Raw genomic sequence first — 22188 nt, 5'->3', positions numbered from 1 at the left:
TTTATGTACAAAATGTGCACCCCTGACCGGTCAGGTTTCAAATATTAACTCTAGTGTGTATAGAAGTAGATTTTGTTCTTTTTTTAACTCCCTTTAATGAATACTACATGTGTTGTATCTTTCCCACCTGGGGAGTAGTGTGCATGCAGTTGGAGGATTTCCCTGTTCACAATTGGATTAAAATTCACTGTTCTAAAACGTATTTTGGTCTTATGAGCCTTATTATTTTCTTAAAAGAGTGCTGAAATCCCTGTCTTTACTTAACTAGGATTACACTCCTAGATATTTCTCTCTTCTTTTCTAAATCATAATATATATATATATATATATATATATGAAACAATAAAGGGTAGAGAAGCGCATATATATATATATATATATATATATATATATATATATATATATATATATATATATATATATATATATATACACACACACACATGTATTTATGTGTTTATATGTGTATATATGTCTATAAATACATATATACATATATATAGACATATACATGCATACGTACATACATACATATACATCTTTAGACATGTATAAGTATGTATCTCTGTGTTAAAGCCCCTTGCCTGCCTTTTTTCCCCAACACCTGAGAGCTCATATCTTTGAGACTTTTGTGTGCAATTTTTTATTTTGAATATTTTTTTTTTTTTTTTAGATATTATTGTTATGAGTATAACTGTACTTTGTAATGTATTTTTTATGTGTTTTGTGACACTTTTATGTTTCGCAAAACAGTAAACTAGAGCTCTGAAGTCACGGTAATCATTTTAGCGTAAATTACAATTGTAAAATGAATGGTAAGCACGATGAACCCCTTATCGCTCGGGCGCAAACGTTTGTGCTCCACTTGTAATCTAGCCCTGAATATGCAGACAGGAGGACATCACTGCTGACTGCTTCTGTATATGTTACGTGGCCTGCTTTACTTGCTTCCCTTTGGCTTTAAAGGGACAGTCAATACTAAAATTGTTTAAGAAGATAGATAATGCCTTTATTACCCATTCCCCTGCTTTGCACAACCAACATTGTTATATTAAAGGGACATAATACTCATATGCTAAATCACCTGAGCATCTCTATGTAAAAAAGGAAGATATTTTACCTCACAATCTCCTCAGCTCAGCAGCGTAAGTTCTGTGTAAAAAGTTATACTTCACCTGCTCCCAGCTGCAGGTAAAAAAATAAATAAAAAAATGAAGAAATGAACAGCAGCCAATCAGCATCAGCAGCGCTGAGGTCATGAACTCTTACTGTGATCTCATGAGATTTGACTTAACTCTCATGAGATTTCATAGTAAGCTTCCTTTACCTGATTGGTGAAATAATATGAGAGTTCATGAGGCTCATCCCCTAAGCTGTCCCAGGACAGACACACTAAAATGCTGCTTAGAAATCCTTTAAAATGGGAGGTGGCTACTGAGGAACTTTTGAGGTAAAATATCTTTCTTTTTTACATAGAGATGTTCAGGAGATATTTTCTAGTCGGCTTTTTACAGCTATGCTGCATCACTTTCAAGTGTTTAAACATTTGGGTATTATGGCCCTTTAATATACTTTAAAACCGTTAAACCTCTAAATTTCTGCCTGTTTCTAACCCACTACAGACAGCCACTTATCACATGCTTTTTTTTAATTAGATTTTCAGACTGCTAGTTCATGTGAGCCATAAAGATAACATTGTGCTCATGCCCATGGGTTGTGGATGACATTGCACTAATTGACTAAAATGCAAGTCAATAGATAATAAATAAAATGTCATGTGATGAGGGGGCTGTCAGAAGAGGTTTATATCAAGGTAATCAAAGAGGTAAACATATATTAATATAACCATGTTGGCTGTGCAAAACTGGGGAATGGCTAATAAAGGGATTATCCATCTTTTTAAACAATAACAATTTTGGAGTTGACTATCCCTTTAACTCTACTAAGCCCAGTGAGACTGCAGGGCACAGATAACTGCAGGGTACAGTGCACAGATAAGTATAGTAGTGGGTAGCTGGTTGTCAGGAATTTATTCAAATATTCTTAGGAAGACAACCCTCTACAATTTTTTTTATTTTTTTTTAAATAAATGTCATGGAGCCTGGTGCACTTTCATTGAGGTCACCCACTGTCATTTTGTCTCTGCATTTAGCCATAGAGAAAATAAAATGTAAAATATTTTTCTTTTTGATACATGTATATAATTTGTTAAACCCCTTGTGCCTTTTTGATGTAGGTACTAATAGTACATAGATGCATGTTGTGGAACCCGCTGTCAAAGCTGCAACTAGGGGGCAGAAGGCATCGGCTTTCATAAGGTAAGGGTGCACTGATTGTGCTCCCTTATCATATGAAGCCAGGTCACAGATTTGGCTACCAGTAATGAATATAGCGGGGAAGAGTGGGAGGGGGGAGGGTTAAAGAGCTGTTTTGAGGAGGCAGTACAGTACCTAAGATGGTGAAGAGCAGTGGGGGAGGAGGAAAAAGAGCTGTTTGGGAGGGATCAGGGTGGGAGGGTAATCCCTATACTACAGCAAATATTATCCTCAATAACAGCTAACCCATTAACCCCTTCACTGCTGGGAATTTCCGACATGTGGTGCACAACTACAATTAAAGGGCCAGTCAACACCGGAATTGTTTTTTTTTTAAAAGATAGATAATACTTAATTACCCATTCCCCATTTTTGCACAACCAACACAGTTATAATAATACATATTTTGCCTCTGTAATTACCTTGTATCTAAGCCTCTCCAGACTGCCTCCTTATTTCAGTTCTTTTGACAGACTTGCATTTTAGCCAATCCGTGCTCACTCCTCGGTAAATTCACGTGCATGAGCTCAATGTTATCTTTATGAAACACATGAACTAACGCCCTCTAGGGGTGAAGAACTGTCAAAATGCATTTAGATTAGAGGCGGCCTTCAAGGTCTAAGGAATTAGCATATGAACCTCCTAGGTTTAGCTTTCAGCTAAGAATACCAAGAGAACAAAGCAAAATTGGTGATAAAAGTAAATTAGAAAGTTGTTTAAAATTACATGCCCTATCTGAATCATGAAAGTTTTTTTTTCTACTTGACTGTCCCTTTAATGTCCTTCTAATTACTAAATACCATTGGCAAAGCCATGTATCTCTGCTATTTCTGAACAAAGGGGATACTAGAGAAACTTTTACAACCATTTGTCTTATGACTGCAGTAGTTGTGTGTAAATAATTTCAGTGAGAAACCCAAAGTTTGCGAAAAAGTAATTAAAAAAATAAAAAATATTAATGAGAATTTTAGCAGTTCTGCTATACCAAAAAAGCTACCCTATTGCATCATTTTAAACATTGGTGCAGATAAACACCTTAAAATTATGAAAAATAACAAAAAAACCTATGCGTTTGGTCCTAGCTGAATTAGAGGATGCCAATTAACAAGTAAGATTCTGTTCTGCAGTTTGAAAGCTACAGGATTTTGTGGAATGTGAATTTTTCAATAAGGTCTTAATTCTGTGGATGAATAGCTAGTTGAAATTGTTATCGACCAAAAGTTTTTAACGCCAAAAAAAAAAAAAAAAATTAAAATATATAACACAAAAAAAAAAAGCAAAACAATGTGACTTACCTAGAAATAGATGACAAAGTTTGCAGGCTAAACAAACTTTTGATTTTTTTTTTCTATTTCTTTTTATCTTCTAGTAATGTTGCTTTTTAGAAGGGAAAATCTGTGCACAGAAGATTTTACCCCGTGGCAGGGATGAGAAACTTTTGTGTTTGCAGATCTCTCATGTTGGCTGTAAATACTTAAAACTGTTGAGAATACATTTGATTTGTAGATTAGAGGAAATACAGCTTTGTTGGATTTGGCATCACATTATCTCTGTATTTGTTTTGTAGGTATCCTTAGAAGGAAAGAATGCAACCATTATTTATGACCCTAAGATTCACACGTCAGATTCTCTACAGGAAGCTATTGATGATATGGGATTTGAGACTGCTCCTGCCACTACAAATCCTCAGCCTGTGGCTACTGACAGCACCTTTCTAAACCTCTCCCCGGAGCAGTCAGCTGAACAAATACGCCTTGGCCTTCTGCAGATGAAGGGAGTTCTAGACGTTAAAACCTCACTTGACGGGAGATTGGCGAGTGTAGCCTACATTCCCTCATCGGTAAATACCAGCCAGATGATTCAGCAATTTCCTGGACTAAGTCTAGACCCCCTATCTTCAAAAAAGGCTTCACCAAATAATGACGTTTTGGTGAAAATGAAGGTAGAAGGAATGACCTGCCATTCTTGTACCAGTACAATAGAAGGCAAGATAGGCAAACTGCAAGGAGTTCTGCGGATTAAAGGTAACATTGCAGGTTACAGCAAATGAATATTTTCCATATGGCGTAGCAAGAATAATGTTGTGATACCAGTGTAAGGTAATCAAGGTAATTGTGACTATTTATATGCAGAAACCACAAGAAAGTCATAAGTGAATCTTACTTTTTCATTTATTAAATTGTGCATTTTGTTTATTTTTCTTTGTGTAGCATACAACCTGCTTTTTCTTATTCTTTGCTATAGTCTTACCTGTGTTGCTTGGGAGGCCAGACATCCTCTGTATAGACCTATTTTAGTTCATACACATTCATTTTATATTTTTTATTGGATATATCTTGGTCTCTGGTTGATGCTACTATTTAAAGCGAAATAACTGGTTATTTTTTATATACAATATATTTCTGAATTTATGTATGTTAAAAGGGACATTAAATTCAAAATTTAAATCCCCATAAATGATTTAATTAGTCATAGTAAAAAGAAAACTTTTGCAATGTTCTTTCAGTATTTGTAATTTAGCTCTGAATATTGTGGTTCGTCAGTTGTCCCAGAGAGTGAAGTGTATTTAATAAAGATGTATCTATTATCTTTTTCTTAAGGAAACATAAGTATATACAAATTTGATCTACATCCCATCAAAAATATCACAAAAACCCGAAACCGAATGAAAGCAGGTTCATACATTTTGATCACAAAATTCAGTTACTTACTATCAAGAATGAATGTCAATATAAAAGCTGTGTCATAATTTAAAATTAAAACATAAACATTTTGGATTGCAAATCATATACAATGTTATCATTCCTACTCATATCTCCATATTTTCCTACCCCCCCAAAAAAACCTATTTGTGAACTCTTTCTTCCAAACCCTGCCACAACTATTCTCCACGTATATTGGCCACCAAAATAGTCTTCAGATTTCTTAATAAGAAAATAATTTGTCGCTGTGTAGTAATATCTAGACTTAAAGGGACAGTCTACTCCAGAATTTTTATTGTTTAAAAATATAAATAATCCCTTTATTCCCCATAATTTGGTTATATTAATATACTTTTTTACCACTGTGTTTACCTTGTATCTAACCCTCTGCTGACTGCCCCCTTATTACATTTCATTTCTTTTGACATACTTGCATTTTAGCCATTCAGTGCCCTCTCATAATTAACTCCATGGTTGTGTGCACAATGTTATCTATATGACACACATGAACTAACTCCCTCTAGCTGTGAAAAACTTTCAAATGCTTTAAGATAAGAGGCGGCCTTTAAGGGCTTAGAAATTGACATATTAGCCCACCTAGGTTTAGCATTCAGCATGAATCATGGAAGTTTAATTTCCTGACAAAATTTGGAATTTTATATTCCATATCTATTTGAATTTCTGTTTGTTCCAGAAAAATGTTGTCTTAATACTTTTTTTGAATTCAAAAAAATTGGGCTCTTTTTGGGACTTCCAATATTTTAAAATAATTTTCCTTCATTGTAGAATGGCTGTGTTAAATAACATTGACACCTTAATAAAGGGACACTGAACCCAAATTTTTTCTTTCCTGATTCAGATAGAGCTTGCAATTTTAAGCAACTTTCTAATTTACTCCTATTATCAATTTTTCTTCATTCTCTTGCTATTTTTATTTGAAAAACAAAAATGTAAGTTTAGAAGCCGGACCATTTTTGGTTCACAACCTGGGTTGTCTTTGCTGATTGGACAGCACCAATAAACAAGTGCTGTCCAGAGTACTGAACCAAAAATTGTCTGTCTCCTTAGCTTAGATGCCTTCTTTTTCAAATAAAGATAGCAAGAGAACGAAGAAAAATTAGTAGGAGTAAATTATAAAGTTGCTTAAAATTGCAGTCTCTATCTGAATCATGAAATAAAAAATTAGGGTTTAGTGTCCCTTTTAAATTCTTCATAATCTTTTAAAAAGAAAACATGTAACATTGTAAAATAGGTATAACATTTCTTGATTTTTGTTGCCCAGAAACTTATTTCCTACCAAAACCTTTGAATTATAGGACAGCTCCAAAAGCAATGGGTCATACAGGCTTTTAAGAATTTACAGAGGCTTTGGTATCGTCCTTAGCCTAGTATGGAAAAAAAAATAGATGTAATTTAAGACAATACAATATTGTTGTTCTCTGTACAATTCTCCTCTCATTGCTTTCTGAGTTCTTAAAACACATTTAACAGATAATTTGTTTTGCTTAGAATCTGCAATACCCCATTTTAGTTCAAGAAATTTCAGGTTACTTTCCTCTTGCGACTCAGCATCATGCTATATATATTAGATATTAATAGGTTACCTTTGTTTAAAGGGACAGTCTACACCAACATTTGTAGTGTTTAAAAAAAAAAATAATAAAAAAAAATAGTTAAAACGCTTTCGCTACTTATTTCCCAGCTTTGCACAACCAACATTGTTCTATTAATGTACTTTATAACATTTTTTTTATTTTTTTTAAAGTCCCAATTTAGATTAAGCTGTGAATATTCTCCTGTACCTTTTCTATATCATGCAGCAAACAAGTCATTCCAAAATGAATATTGTTTCTGGTCACTTTGAAATGGCAGCCAAGGTCAGCCCACGGGTGACATCACGATCTGGACTGCATCTATGCACTCTGGTGAATAGCAATGACAGTCTGTTGAATCCAAATAGTGAGTCTTTTGCAACTAGAGAAGCCTTTAATGCAGCCCAGATCGCAATGCCATCAGTGGGCGGAGCCCGGCCGCCACCTCAGTGACCAGAAACAGTCATTCCAAAATAACCACTCTCACTGTTCCCACTGCATGAGACAGAAAGGGGCGCAGGAGGCTATTTGCAGTCAAACTAATTTTTATTATTATTTTATAATCACAGTGACATGGTAAAAAAATAATCTTACATAAATCAAAATATCTTGTTACATATTCCTATAAATACCAAAATTCAGAAAAACGCAACTGTAAAAGGAATATGTTCTTGGTTACACGGTAATCATATTAAATTATTAATATGAAATCCAACAATATGAAACTGCATTTATTAACTAGCAGCCCCTTGGTTGACACTGTATTATATTTAGAGTAGTAGCTGTTTGTTATTATAACCCAAATAACCTTAGATAGTAACATTATTTCTAATTTACTGTTTTCTTTCCTATATGTGAGCATTAACTGAATCTACCCTTCAAAATTGTCATATATTGTTAAGTGCTGGATAAGATTGCTTTTTTTCTATATACTTTTCTTTTTCTCTTACTTTATTATCAATCATATTTGACTTTTGTTTATATAGAAGTTTATAGTCTTAGCTTTGATTAATGCAATTTCCTTCTATCAAATTTACTTTGTTCTTTTGGTGTCCTTTGTTTAAAAGCATACCTAGGTAGCTAGTCTCAAGTTAGGTTTAGGAGTGTGCAGATGTCTGGAGCAATATATGGCAGCAGTTTTGCAAAAATGAACAAAAAAAATCTTGCAAATCTGCTGCCATATAGTTCACAAGATAAGTGCATGCTATGTATCTGTATCTATTCAACAAAGAATATGATGAGAACAAAGTAAATTCTAAACTTTTAAAAAAACTGTATGCTTTTTCTGAAATAGAAATTTAATGTCCCTTTTAAAGAGATCTGTAACTAACGGCGTCATTTTAATTTGTTTTGTTTCTAGTATCCCTGGATAACCAAGAGGCCCACATTGTTTATCAGCCTCATGTTATCACAGCAGCTGAAATTAAGACTCAGATTGAAGAAGCTGGTTTTGTTGCATCAATTAAAAACAAACCACCATCAAAATTAGGAGCTATTGATGTTGAGCGTTTGAAAAATACACAGACTAATGGTATTGGGGAAAAAATGCCAAAACCTCCTGGTGATTTTACCAAAGGTGTGTTTCAGGTAGAGGGCATGCACTGCAAATCATGTGTTGTGAATATTGAAAGTAATATTGGTTCTTTACCGGGGGTGTCAACCGTTGAAGTCTCATTGGAGAGAAAATCAGCCGTAATAAATTACAATCCAAATATCATCTCTTGTGATAAGATCAGCCGAGCAATAGAAGCTTTACCTCCTGGGACATTTAAAGTAAGTGTTTGCAATGGCTTTAGTTTGGAGCCTTCCAACTCACCAAGGCCGTTACCATCCTCGGAGCAAATATCTTCAAGCAAAACAAGCCATGGTCCCATGCATAACGTTGCTGTTCTTAACATTGAAGGGATGACTTGCAATTCCTGTGTGCAATCAATTGAGGGTCTGATCTCTCAGAAGCCAGGAGTAAAATCCATAAAAGTGTCTTTGGCAAATAAAAATGCCACTGTGGAGTATGACCCAGCCGCTACAAATCCAGATACTATAAGAGAATCCATTGAAGATATGGGATTTGATGCTACTCTTCCTGGTAAGTTCAGTCTTTTCTTGCTAAAAGGCATTGCTATCTGTCACTCATGAAGCTTGATTACATTCCATTTGTTAGCTCAACAACTGGTAGTAATTACAAAACTCCAAATAAAGTGTGTGATGTTGTAAATACCAATTGTTAAGTGAAATAGAATGCATTTTTTTGGTTGCATACCACCACTGAACTGTCTTACAAAATGTGATTGACAGGTTTCCTTTATAACTCTGTTTTACGAACTTCAGCTCAAAGGGTGTCCAAATATTTTCCACAATACTGAAATGTAGTCACAGGCATTCGGCAGCTTTGTTAGCTGTCTAATGTGGAAGTAGGTGGCTGCTCATGGACTTCTGTTATTTCTTTCATGTAATTAGCAAGAGTCCATGAGCTAGTGACGTATGGGATATACATTCCTACCTGGAGGAGCAAAGTTTCCCAAACCTCAAAATGCCTATAAATACACCCCTCACCACACCCACAAATCAGTTTTACAAACTTTGCCTCCTATGGAGGTGGTGAAGTAAGTTTGTGCTAGATTCTACGTTGATATGCGCTCCGCAGCAGTTTGGAGCCCGGTTTTCCTCTCAGCGTGCAGTGAATGTCAGAGGGATGTGAGGAGAGTATTGCCTATTTGAATTCAGTGATCTCCTTCTACGGGGTCTATTTCATAGGTTCTCTGTTATCGGTCGTAGAGATTCATCTCTTACCTCCCATTTCAGATCGACGATATACTCTTATATATACCATTTCCTCTACTGATTCTCGTTTCAGTACTGGTTTGGCTTTCTACTACATGTAGATGAGTGTCCTGGGGTAAGTAAGTCTTATTTTCTGTGACACTCTAAGCTATGGTTGGGCACTTTTATATAAAAGTTCTAAATATATGTATTCAAACATTTATTTGCCTTGACTCAGGATGTTCAACGTTCCTTATTTCAGACAGTCAGTTTCATATTTGGGATAATGCATATGAATTAATCAAAAATCTTCAAAGAATGCAGCAGCACCACTTCTCATATAAAAAGTAGAGGAACTTTTTATATGAGAAGTGGTGCTGCTGCATTCTTTGAAGATTTTGGATACTGTTTGGATCCTTGAAGTGATCCTATGCTAGCTTGCACACACCTTGGGTCTGAGTGCTGGATTTCAATCTCATTTTCTGCATATGAATTAATCATTTTTTCTTACCTTAAAAATTTGTCTTTTCCCTGTGGACTGTTAGGCTCGCGGGGGCTGAAAATGCTTCATTTTATTGCGTCATTCTTGGCGCGGACTTTTTTGGCGCAAATTTTTTTTTTTTTTCTGTTTCCGGCGTCATACGTGTCGCCGGAAGTTGCGTCATTTTTGACGTTTTTTTTGCACCAAAGGTGTCGGCGTTCCGGATGTGGCGTCATTTTGGCGCCAAAAGCATTTAGGCGCCAAATAATGTGGGCGTCTTTTTTGGCGCTAAAAAAATATGGGCGTCACTATTGTCTCCACATTATTTAAGTCTCATTATTTTGTGCTTCTGGTTGCTAGAAGCTTGTTCTATGGCATTTTTTCCCCATTCCTGAAACTGTCATTTAAGGAATTTGATCAATTTTGCTTTATATGTTGTTTTTTCTATTACATATTGCAAGATGTCCCACGTTGAAGCTGAGTCAGAAGATACTTCTGGAAAATCCCTGCCTGGTGCTGGAGCTACCAAGGCTAAGTATATCTGCTGTAAACTTTTGGTATCTGTTCCTCCAGCTGTTGTTTGTACTGTTTGTCATGACAAACTTGCTAATGCAGATAATATTTCCTTTAGTACTGTTACATTACCTGTTGCTGTTCCGTCAACATCTAATACTCAGAGTGTTCCTGTTAACATAAGAGATTTTGTTTCTAAATCCATTAAGAAGGCTATGTCTGTTATTCCTCCTAGTAAACGTAAAAAGTCTTTTAAAACTTCTCATTTTTCAGATGAATTTTTAAATGAACATCATCATTCTGATACTGATATTGGTTCTTCTGATTCAGAAGATTCTGTCTCAGAGGTTGATGCTGATAAATCTTCATATTTATTTAAAATGGAATTTATTCGTTCTTTACTTAAAGAAGTCCTAATTGCATTAGAAATTGAGGATTCTAGTCCTCTTGATACTAAATCTAAACGTTTAGATAAGGTTTTTAAATCTCCTGTAGTTATTCCAGAAGTTTTTTCCTGTCCCTGGTGCTATTTCTGAAGTAATTTCCAGGGAATGGAATAATTTGGGTAATTCTTTTACTCCTTCTAAACGTTTTAAGCAATTATATCCTGTGCCATCTGACAGATTAGAATTTTGGGACAAAATCCCTAAGGTTGATGGGGCTGTCTCTACTCTTGCTAAGCGTACTACTATTCCTACGGCAGATGGTACTTCCTTTAAGGATCCTTTAGATAGGAAAATTGAATCCTTTCTAAGAAAAGCTTACTTGTGTTCAGGTAATCTTCTTAGACCTGCTATATCTTTAGCGGATGTTGCTGCAGCTTCAACTTTTTGGTTAGAAGCTTTAGCGCAACAAGTAACAGATCATAATTCTCATAGCATTATTATTCTTCTACAACATGCTAATAATTTTATTTGTGATGCCATCTTTGATATCATTAGAGTTGATGTCAGGTATATGTCTCTAGCTATTTTAGCTAGAAGAGCTTTATGGCTTAAAACTTGGAATGCTGATATGTCTTCTAAGTCTACTCTGCTTTCCCTTTCTTTCCAGGGTAATAAATTATTTGGTTCTCAGTTGGATTCTATTATCTCAACTGTTACTGGAGGGAAAGGAACTTTTTTTACCACAGGATAAAAAATCTAAAGGTAAATTTAGGTCTAATAATCTTTTTCGTTCCTTTCGTCACATCAAGGAACAAAAGCCTGATCCTTCATCCTCAGGAGTGGTATCAGTTTGGAAACCATCTCCAGTCTGGAATAAATCCAAGCCTTTTAGAAAACCAAAGCCAGCTCCCAAGTCCACATGAAGGTGCGGCCCTCATTCCAGCTCAGCTGGTAGGGGGCAGATTACGTTTTTTCAAAGAAATTTGGTTCAATTCCGTTCACAATCTCTGGATTCAGAACATTGTTTCAAATGGGTACAGAATTGGTTTCAAGATAAGGCCTCCTGCAAAGAGATTTTCTCCAACATAGGTGTGTCCGGTCCACGGCGTCATCCTTACTTGTGGGGATATTCTCTTCCCCAACAGGAAATGGCAAAGAGCCCAGCAAAGCTGGTCACATGATCCCTCCTAGGCTCCGCCTACCCCAGTCATTCTCTTTGCCGTTGTACAGGCAACATCTCCACGGAGATGGCTTAGAGTTTTTTAGTGTTTAACTGTAGTTTTTATTATTCAATCAAGAGTTTGTTATTTTGAAATAGTGCTGGTATGTACTATTTACTCAGAAACAGAAAAGAGATGAAGATTTCTGTTTGTATGAGGAAAATGATTTTAGCAACCGTCACTAAAATCCATGGCTGTTCCACACAGGACTGTTGAGAGCAATTAACTTCAGTTGGGGGAACGGTGAGCAGTCTCTTGCTGCTTGAGGTATGACACATTCTAACAAGACGATGTAATGCTGGAAGCTGTCATTTTCCCTATGGGATCCGGTAAGCCATGTTTATTAAGATCGTAAATAAGGGCTTCACAAGGGCTTATTAAGACTGTAGACTTTTTCTGGGCTAAATCGATTCATTATTAACACATATTTAGCCTTGAGGAATCATTTATTCTGGGTATTTTGATATAATAATATCGGCAGGCACTGTTTTAGACACCTTATTCTTTAGGGGCTTTCCCAAATCATAGACAGAGCCTCATTTTCGCGCCGGTGTTGCGCACTTGTTTTTGAGAGGCATGACATGCAGTCGCATGTGAGAGGAGCTCTGATACTTAGAAAAGACTTTCTGAAGGCGTCATTTGGTGTCGTATTCCCCTTTGGGCTTGGTTGGGTCTCAGCAAAGCAGATACCAGGGACTGTAAAGGGGTTAAAGTTAAAAACGGCTCCGGTTCCGTTATTTTAAGGGTTAAAGCTTCCAAATTTGGTGTGCAATACTTTTAAGGCTTTAAGACACTGTGGTGAAAATTTGGTTTGAACAATTCCTTCATGTTTTTTCGCAATTGCAGTAATAAACTGTGTTCAGTTTAAAATTTAAAGTGACAGTAACGGTTTTATTTTAAAACGTTTTTTGTACTTTGTTATCAAGTTTATGCCTGTTTAACATGTCTGAACTACCAGATAGACTGTGTTCTGAATGTGGGGAAGCCAGAATTCCCATTCATTTAAATAAATGTGATTTATGTGACAATGACAATGATGCCCAAGATGATTCCTCAAGTGAGGGGAGTAAGCATGGTACTGCATCATTCCCTCCTTCGTCTACACGAGTCTTGCCCACTCAGGAGGCCCCTAGTACATCTAGCGCGCCAATACTCCTTACTATGCAACAATTAACGGCTGTAATGGATAATTCTGTCAAAAACATTTTAGCCAAAATGAACACTTATCAGCGTAAGCGCGACTGCTCTGTTTTAGATACTGAAGAGCATGACGACGCTGATAATAATGGTTCTGAAGGGCCCCTAACCCAGTCTGATGGGGCCAGGGAGGTTTTGTCTGAGGGAGAAATTACTGATTCAGGGAACATTTCTCAACAAGCTGAACCTGATGTGATTACGTTTAAATTTAAGTTGGAACATCTCCGCATTCTGCTCAAGGAGGTATTATCCACTCTGGATGATTGTGACAAGTTGGTCATCCCAGAGAAACTATGTAAAATGGACAAGTTCCTAGAGGTCCCGGGGCTCCCAGAAGCTTTTCCTATACCCAAGCGGGTGGCGGACATTGTTAATAAAGAATGGGAAAGGCCCGGTATTCCTTTCGTCCCTCCCCCCATATTTAAAAAATTGTTTCCTATGGTCGACCCCAGAAAGGACTTATGGCAGACAGTCCCCAAGGTCGAGGGAGCGGTTTCCACTTTAAACAAATGCACCACTATACCCATAGAGGATAGTTGTGCTTTCAAAGATCCTATGGATAAAAAATTAGAAGGTTTACTTAAAAAGATGTTTGTTCAGCAGGGTTACCTTCTACAACCAATTTCATGCATTGTCCCTGTAGCTACAGCCGCATGTTTCTGGTTCGATGAGCTGATAAAGGCGGTCAATAGTGATTCTCCTCCTTATGAGGAGATTATGGACAGAATCAATGCTCTCAAATTGGCTAATTCTTTCACCCTAGACGCCACCTTGCAATTGGCTAGGTTAGCGGCTAAGAATTCTGGGTTTGCTATTGTGGCGCGCAGAGCGCTTTGGTTGAAATCTTGGTCAGCTGATGCGTCTTCCAAGAACAAGCTACCTCACATTCCTTTCAAGGGGAAAACGCTGTTTGGCCCTGACTTGAAAGAGATTATCTCTGGTATCACTGGGGGTAAGGGCCACGCCCTTCCTCAAGATCGGCTTTTCAAGGCAAAAAATAAACCTAATTTTCGTCCCTTTCGTAGAAATGGACCAGCCCAAAGTGCTACGTCCTCTAAGCAAGAGGGTAATACTTCTCAAGCCAAGCCAGCTTGGAGACCAATGCAAGGCTGGAACAAGGGAAAGCAGGCCAAGAAACCTGCCACTGCTACCAAGACAGCATGAAATGTTGGCCCCCGATCCGGGACCGGATCTGGTGGGGGGCAGACTCTCTCTCTTCGCTCAGGCTTGGGCAAGAGATGTTCTGGATCCTTGGGCGCTAGAAATAGTCTCCCAAGGTTATCTTCTGGAATTCAAGGGGCTTCCCCCAAGGGGGAGGTTCCACAGGTCTCAGTTGTCTTCAGACCACATAAAAAGACAGGCATTCTTACATTGTGTAGAAGACCTGTTAAAAATGGGAGTGATTCACCCTGTTCCATTAAGAGAACAAGGGATGGGGTTCTACTCCAATCTGTTCATAGTTCCCAAAAAAGAGGGAACGTTCAGACCAATCTTAGATCTCAAGATCCTAAACAAGTTTCTCATGGTTCCATCGTTCAAGATGGAAACCATTCGAACTATTCTTCCTTCCATCCAGGAAGGTCAATTCATGACCACAGTGGATTTAAAGGATGCGTATCTACATATTCCTATCCACAAGGAACATCATCGGTTCCTAAGGTTCGCATTCCTGGACAAGCATTACCAGTTCGTGGCGCTTCCTTTCGGATTAGCCACTGCTCCAAGGATTTTCACAAAGGTACTAGGGTCCCTTCTAGCTGTGCTAAGACCAAGGGGCATTGCTGTAGTACCTTACTTGGACGACATTCTGATTCAAGCGTCGTCCCTTCCTCAAGCAAAGGCTCACACGGACATTGTCCTGGCCTTTCTCAGATCTCACGGATGGAAAGTGAACGTGGAAAAGAGTTCTCTATCTCCGTTAACAAGGGTTCCCTTCTTGGGAACAATAATAGACTCCTTAGAAATGAGGATTTTTCTGACAGAGGCCAGAAAAACAAAACTTCTAGACTCTTGTCGGATACTTCATTCCGTTCCTCTTCCTTCCATAGCGCAGTGCATGGAAGTGATCGGTTTGATGGTAGCGGCAATGGACATAGTTCCTTTTGCGCGCATTCATCTAAGACCATTACAACTGTGCATGCTCAGTCAGTGGAATGGGGATTATACAGACTTGTCTCCGAAGATACAAGTAAATCAGAGGACCAGAGACTCACTCCGTTGGTGGCTGTCCCTGGACAACCTGTCACAAGGGATGACATTCCGCAGACCGGAGTGGGTCATCGTCACGACCGACGCCAGTCTGATGGGCTGGGGCGCGGTCTGGGGATCCCTGAAAGCTCAGGGTCTTTGGTCTCGGGAAGAATCTCTTCTACCGATAAATATTCTGGAACTGAGAGCGATATTCAATGCTCTCAAGGCTTGGCCTCAGCTAGCGAGGGCCAAGTTCATACGGTTTCAATCAGACAACATGACAACTGTTGCGTACATCAACCATCAGGGGGGAACAAGGAGTTCCCTAGCGATGGAAGAAGTGACCAAAATCATTCTATGGGCGGAGTCTCACTCCTGCCACCTGTCTGCTATCCACATCCCAGGAGTGGAAAATTGGGAAGCGGATTTTCTGAGTCGTCAGACATTGCATCCGGGGGAGTGGGAACTCCATCCGGAAATCTTTGCCCAAGTCACTCAGCTGTGGGGCATTCCAGACATGGATCTGATGGCCTCTCGTCAGAACTTCAAAGTTCCTTGCTACGGGTCCAGATCCAGGGATCCCAAGGCGGCTCTAGTGGATGCACTAGTAGCACCTTGGACCTTCAAACTAGCTTATGTGTTCCCGCCGTTTCCTCTCATCCCCAGGCTGGTAGCCAGGATCAATCAGGAGAGGGCGTCGGTGATCTTGATAGCTCCTGCGTGGCCACGCAGGACTTGGTATGCAGATCTGGTGAATATGTCATCGGCTCCACCTTGGAAGCTACCTTTGAGACGAGACCTTCTTGTTCAGGGTCCGTTCGAACATCCGAATCTGGTTTCACTCCAGCTGACTGCTTGGAGATTGAACGCTTGATCTTATCGAAGCGAGGGTTCTCAGATTCTGTTATCGATACTCTTGTTCAGGCCAGAAAGCCTGTAACTAGAAAGATTTACCACAAAATTTGGAAAAAATATATCTGTTGGTGTGAATCTAAAGGATTCCCTTGGGACAAGGTTAAGATTCCTAAGATTCTATCCTTCCTTCAAGAAGGATTGGAAAAAGGATTATCTGCTAGTTCCCTGAAGGGACAGATTTCTGCCTTGTCTGTGTTACTTCACAAAAAGCTGGCAGCTGTGCCAGATGTTCAAGCCTTTGTTCAGGCTCTGGTTAGAATTAAGCCTGTTTACAAACCTTTGACTCCTCCTTGGAGTCTCAACTTAGTTCTTTCAGTTCTTCAGGGGGTTCCGTTTGAACCCTTACATTCCGTTGATATTAAGTTATTATCTTGGAAAGTTTTGTTTTTAGTTGCAATTTCTTCTGCTAGAAGAGTTTCAGAATTATCTGCTCTGCAGTGTTCTCCTCCTTATCTGGTGTTCCATGCAGATAAGGTGGTTTTGCGTACTAAACCTGGTTTTCTTCCAAAAGTTGTTTCTAACAAAAACATTAACCAGGAGATTATCGTACCTTCTCTGTGTCCGAAACCAGTTTCAAAGAAGGAACGTTTGTTGCACAATTTGGATGTTGTTCGCGCTCTAAAATTCTATTTAGATGCTACAAAGGATTTTAGACAAACATCTTCCTTGTTTGTTGTTTATTCCGGTAAAAGGAGAGGTCAAAAAGCAACTTCTACCTCTCTCTCCTTTTGGATTAAAAGCATCATCAGATTGGCTTACGAGACTGCCGGACGGCAGCCTCCCGAAAGAATCACGGCTCATTCCACTAGGGCTGTGGCTTCCACATGGGCCTTCAAGAACGAGGCTTCTGTTGATCAGATATGTAGGGCAGCGACTTGGTCTTCACTGCACACTTTTACCAAATTTTACAAGTTTGATACTTTTGCTTCTTCTGAGGCTATTTTTGGGAGAAAGGTTTTGCAAGCCGTGGTGCCTTCCATTTAGGTGACCTGATTTGCTCCCTCCCTTCATCCGTGTCCTAAAGCTTTGGTATTGGTTCCCACAAGTAAGGATGACGCCGTGGACCGGACACACCTATGTTGGAGAAAACAGAATTTATGTTTACCTGATAAATTACTTTCTCCAACGGTGTGTCCGGTCCACGGCCCGCCCTGGTTTTTTTAATCAGGTCTGATAATTTATTTTCTTTAACTACAGTCACCACGGTACCATATGGTTTCTCCTATGCAAATATTCCTCCTTAACGTCGGTCGAATGACTGGGGTAGGCGGAGCCTAGGAGGGATCATGTGACCAGCTTTGCTGGGCTCTTTGCCATTTCCTGTTGGGGAAGAGAATATCCCCACAAGTAAGGATGACGCCGTGGACCGGACACACCGTTGGAGAAAGTAATTTATCAGGTAAACATAAATTCTGTTTTTTCTTTCCCGTGTCCCAGTAAACCTAGCGAAGGCTCAAGCATTTCTGAAATGTGTTTCAGATCTAGAGTTGGCTGGAGTAATTATACCAGTTCCAGTTCTGGAACAGGGGCTGGGGTTTTATTCAAATCTCTTCATTGTACCAAAGAAGGAGAATTCCTTCAGACCAGTTCTGGATCTAAAAATATTGAATCGTTATGTAAGGATACCAACATTCAAATGGTAACTGTAAGGACTATCCTGCCTTTTGTTCAGCAAGAGCATTATATGTCCACAATAGATTTACAGGGTGCATATCTGCATATTTCGATTCATCCAGATCACTATCAGTTTCTGAGATTCTCTTTTCTAGACAAGCATTACCAGTTTGTGGCTCTACCGTTTGGCCTAGCTACAGCTCCAAGAATTTTTACAAAGGTTCTCGGTGCCCTTCTGTCTGTAATCAGAGAACAGGGTATTGTGGTATTTCCTTATTTGGACGATATCTTGGTACTTGCTCAGTCTTCACATTTAGCAGAATCTCATACGAATCGACTTGTGTTGTTTCTTCAAGATCATGGTTGGAGGATCAATTTACCAAAAAGTTCATTGATTCCTCAGACAAGGGTAACCTTTTTAGGTTTTCAGATAGATTCAGTGTCCATGACTCTGTGTTTGACAGACAAGAGACGTCTAAAGTTGATATCAGCTTGTTGAAACCTTCAGTCACAATCATTCCCTTCGGTAGCTTTATGCATGGAAATTCTAGGTCTTATGACTGCAGCATCGGACGCGATCCCCTTTGCTCGTTTTCACATGCGACCTCTTCAGCTCTGTATGCTGAACCAGTGGTGCAGGGATTACACAAAGATATCTCAATTAATATCTTTAACACCGATTGTACAACACTCTCTGAGGTGGTGGACAGATCACCATCGTTTAGGGCTTCTTTTGTTCTTCCGACCTGGACTGTAATTTCAACAGATGCAAGTCTGACAGGTTGGGGAGCTGTTTGGGGGTCTCTGACAGCACAAGGGGGTTTGGGAATCTCAGGAGGTGAGATTACCGATCAATATTTTGGAACTCCGTGCAATTTTCAGAGCTCTTCAGTCATGGCCTCTTCTAAAGAGAGAATCGTTCATTTGTTTTCAGACAGACAATGTCACAACTGTGGCATACATCAATCATCAAGGAGGGACTCACAGTCCTCTGGCTATGAAGGAAGTATCTTGAATTCTGGTATGGGCGGAATCCAGCTCCTGTCTAATTTCTGCGGTTCATATCCCAGGTATAGACAATTGGGAAGCGGATTATCTCAGCCGCCAAACGTTACATCCGGGCGAATGGTCTCTTCACCCAGAGGTATTTCTTCAGATTGTTCAAATGTGGGGACTTCCAGAAATAGATCTGATGGCCTCTCATCTAAACAAGAAACTTCCCAGGTATCTGTCCAGATCCAGGGATCCTCAAGCGGAAGCAGTGGATGCATTGTCACTTCCTTGGAAGTATCATCCTGCCTATATCTTTCCGCCTTTAGTTCTTCTTCCAAGAGTAATCTCCAAGATTCTGAAGGAATGCTCGTTTGTTCTGCTGGTAGCTCCAGCATGGCCTCACAGGTTTTGGTATGCGGATCTTGTCCGGATGGCCTCTTGCCAACCGTGGACTCTTCCGTTAAGACCAGACCTTCTGTCGCAAGGTCCTTTTTTCCATCAGGATCTCAAATCCTTAAATTTAAAGGTATGGAGATTGAACGCTTGATTCTTAGTCAAAGAGGTTTCTCTGACTCTGTGATTAATACTATGTTACAGGCTCGTAAATCTGTATCTAGGGAGATATATTAAAGAGTCTGGAAGACTTATATTTCTTGGTGTCTTTCTCATCATTTTTTCTGGCATTCTTTTAGAATTCCGAGAATTTTACAATTTCTTCAGGATGGTTTGGATAAAGGTTTGTCTGCAAGTTCCTTGAAAGGACAAATCTCTGCTCTTTCTGTTCTTTTTCACAGAAAGATTGCTAATCTTCCTGATATTCATTGTTTTGTACAAGCTTTGGTTCGTATAAAACCTGTCATTAAGTCAATTTCTCCTCCTTGGAGTTTGAATTTGGTTCTGGGGGCTCTTCAAGCTCCTCCGTTTCAACCTATGCATTCGTTGGACATCAAATTACTTTCTTGGAAAGTTTTGTTCCTTTTGGCTATCTCTTCTGCCAGACGAGTTTCTGAATTATCTGCTCTTTCTTGTGAGTCTCTTTTTCTGATTTTTCATCAGGATAAGGCGGTGTTGCGAACTTCTTTTAAATTTTTACCTAAGGTTGTGAATTCTAACAACATTAGTAGAGAAATTGTGGTTCCTTCATTGTGTCCTAATCCTAAGAATTCTAAGGAGAGATCATTGCATTCTTTGGATGTTGTTAGAGCTTTGAAATATTATGTTGAAGCTACTAAGAATTTCCGAAAGACTTCTAGTCTATTTGTTATCTTTTCCGGTTCTAGGAAAGGTCAGAAGGCCTCTGCCATTTCTTTGGCATCTTGGTTGAAATCTTTAATTCATCATGCTTATGTCGAGTCGGGTAAAACTCCGCCTCAAAGGATTACAGCTCATTCTACTAGGTCAGTTTCTACTTCCTGGGCGTTTAGGAATGAAGCTTCGGTTGATCAGATTTGCAAAGCAGCAACTTGGTCTTCTTTGCATACTTTTACTAAATTCTACCATTTTGATGTGTTTTCTTCTTCTGAAGCTGTTTTTTGGTAGAAAAGTACTTCAGGCAGCTGTTTCAGTTTTAATCTTCTGCTTATAATTTAAACTTTATTTTGGGTGTGGATTATTTTTCAGCGGAATTGGCTGTCTTTATTTTATCCCTCCCTCTCTAGTGACTCTTGCGTGGAAAGATCCACATCTTGGGTAGTCATTATCCCATACGTCACTAGCTCATGGACTCTTGCTAATTACATGAAAGAAAACATAATTTATGTAAGAACTTACCTGACAAATTCATTTCTTTCATATTAGCAAGAGTCCATGAGGCCTGGTCCACCCTTTTTTGTGGTGGTTATGATTTTTTTGTATAAAGCACAATTATTCCAATTCCTTATTTTTTATGCTTTCGCACTTTTTTCTTCTCACCCCACTTCTTGGCTATTCGTTAAACTGATTTGTGGGTGTGGCGAGGGGTGTATTTATAGGCATTTTGAGGTTTGGGAAACTTTGCCCCTCCTGGTAGGAATGTATATCCCATACGTCACTAGCTCATGGACTCTTGCTAATATGAAAGAAATGAATTTATCAGGTAAGTTCTTACATAAATTATGTTTTTCGGTGTTGGATTTATGCTTGTGAAAGATCAGCACAAAAATGATGTTTGATCATTTGTTAGAGCAGGTTATTTTGTTATAGTTGCGCTCAAGCGATATTGGGTTTATTGCTCCTTTTTGCATACAACTAGCAAAGATAAAACTGGCACTATGGTATAATGTAATAGAGAAATAATGGGCTTACCAATTAATAGCAAGACCGGTGCTACCCTTAATAGTAATACTGAAAAACTCATACCCCATACAAGTACTAGGGAAAAGAAAAGGGGTTATCTAGCACTCTTTCTCAAATAATATGAATAAAGCTTAACCTTTATTAAGTCTAAGTAAAAATAGCAAGTATCCCTGCTAATCAGTAAAACAACCACTCCTATATCATTTGTGGAAATATCCCCCTGTTTCCTGGCCGATAAACTGCAGACGTCGGCTTCAGGTGCCAGGGATATTTCACACTGTACAAAAATAATATTAACAACAACCTAGTTCTTGTATGGGGTATGAGTTTTTCCTTTTTGCATACGTCAGGAAGTAGTGCGCGTATTACAAGTTGAAAGTAAATGCGATCGCTTGAGCACAATTGAAGTTAATAATAGGAATGCATCAAAATTTCGGCAGAAAATGGGCCTATCCCATTTTGGCTGAAAGAGGAGAAAAACGGCCAAAAATTGCATGCTCTATATGAAATTAAATTAACCCCTATGCACCACGAAATCAACCCCTGGCAGACAGATTTTTGTCCCCCAAAGTGTCCTCCCGTGTGCCTCACTGACCGCTATAAGCAGTTACAAGCCGCACCTAAATTTAGCCCTGTGTGGCTGAGTTATTTTCAGGCCATAATCAAGTGAACTACATGTCTCAGAATGCCTCGCAGGTAGAGGAGGTGCGGCACTATGGGATGTTCACTAACTTGAAGCAGAGCGGCAGAGGGAACTTGCTGTGTCAGGTCACGGTGAATTTTATGACCCTTGCCTGTAGAGCCATATAGTTACTTGTAACGGTTCGTCCTGTCAATGAGTATGTGTAAGGCTCATACATATATTTACCCTTATCTGGCTCCCTGTCTAATTGTGACTTTATTTTAAAAAGCAGCTCATTGAGTCCTGCACTATAAGTCACGGTTAGAAAGGGAACCAGATAAGGGTAAATATATGTATGAGCCTTACGCATACTCGTTGACAGAAGGATCCATTACAAGTAACTATATGGCTCTA

The 22188-nt window shown here is 38.9% G+C and overlaps 1 protein-coding gene across 2 annotated transcripts in view; it reads left to right on the top strand.

The window, feature by feature from the left end:
- Positions 1-3886: 3886 nt before the first annotated feature.
- ATP7A (ATPase copper transporting alpha) overlaps positions 3887-22188 on the top strand; it is a 222137-nt gene continuing 203835 nt past the window's right edge. For both annotated transcript variants that reach the window (XM_053699331.1, XM_053699330.1), the window contains exons 1-2: positions 3887-4339; positions 7970-8695. In XM_053699331.1, the coding sequence (XP_053555306.1) occupies positions 3967-4339; positions 7970-8695 (1099 nt within the window). In that variant the 5' untranslated portion in view covers positions 3887-3966. The remainder of the gene's footprint in view (positions 4340-7969; positions 8696-22188) is intronic.

This window comes from Bombina bombina, chromosome 1, assembly GCF_027579735.1.
Source record: "Bombina bombina isolate aBomBom1 chromosome 1, aBomBom1.pri, whole genome shotgun sequence".
Classification (NCBI taxonomy): Eukaryota; Metazoa; Chordata; class Amphibia; order Anura; family Bombinatoridae; genus Bombina; species Bombina bombina.
The sequence above is the reverse complement of the archived record's forward strand: the minus strand, read 5'-3'. Positions and strand labels throughout refer to the sequence as shown.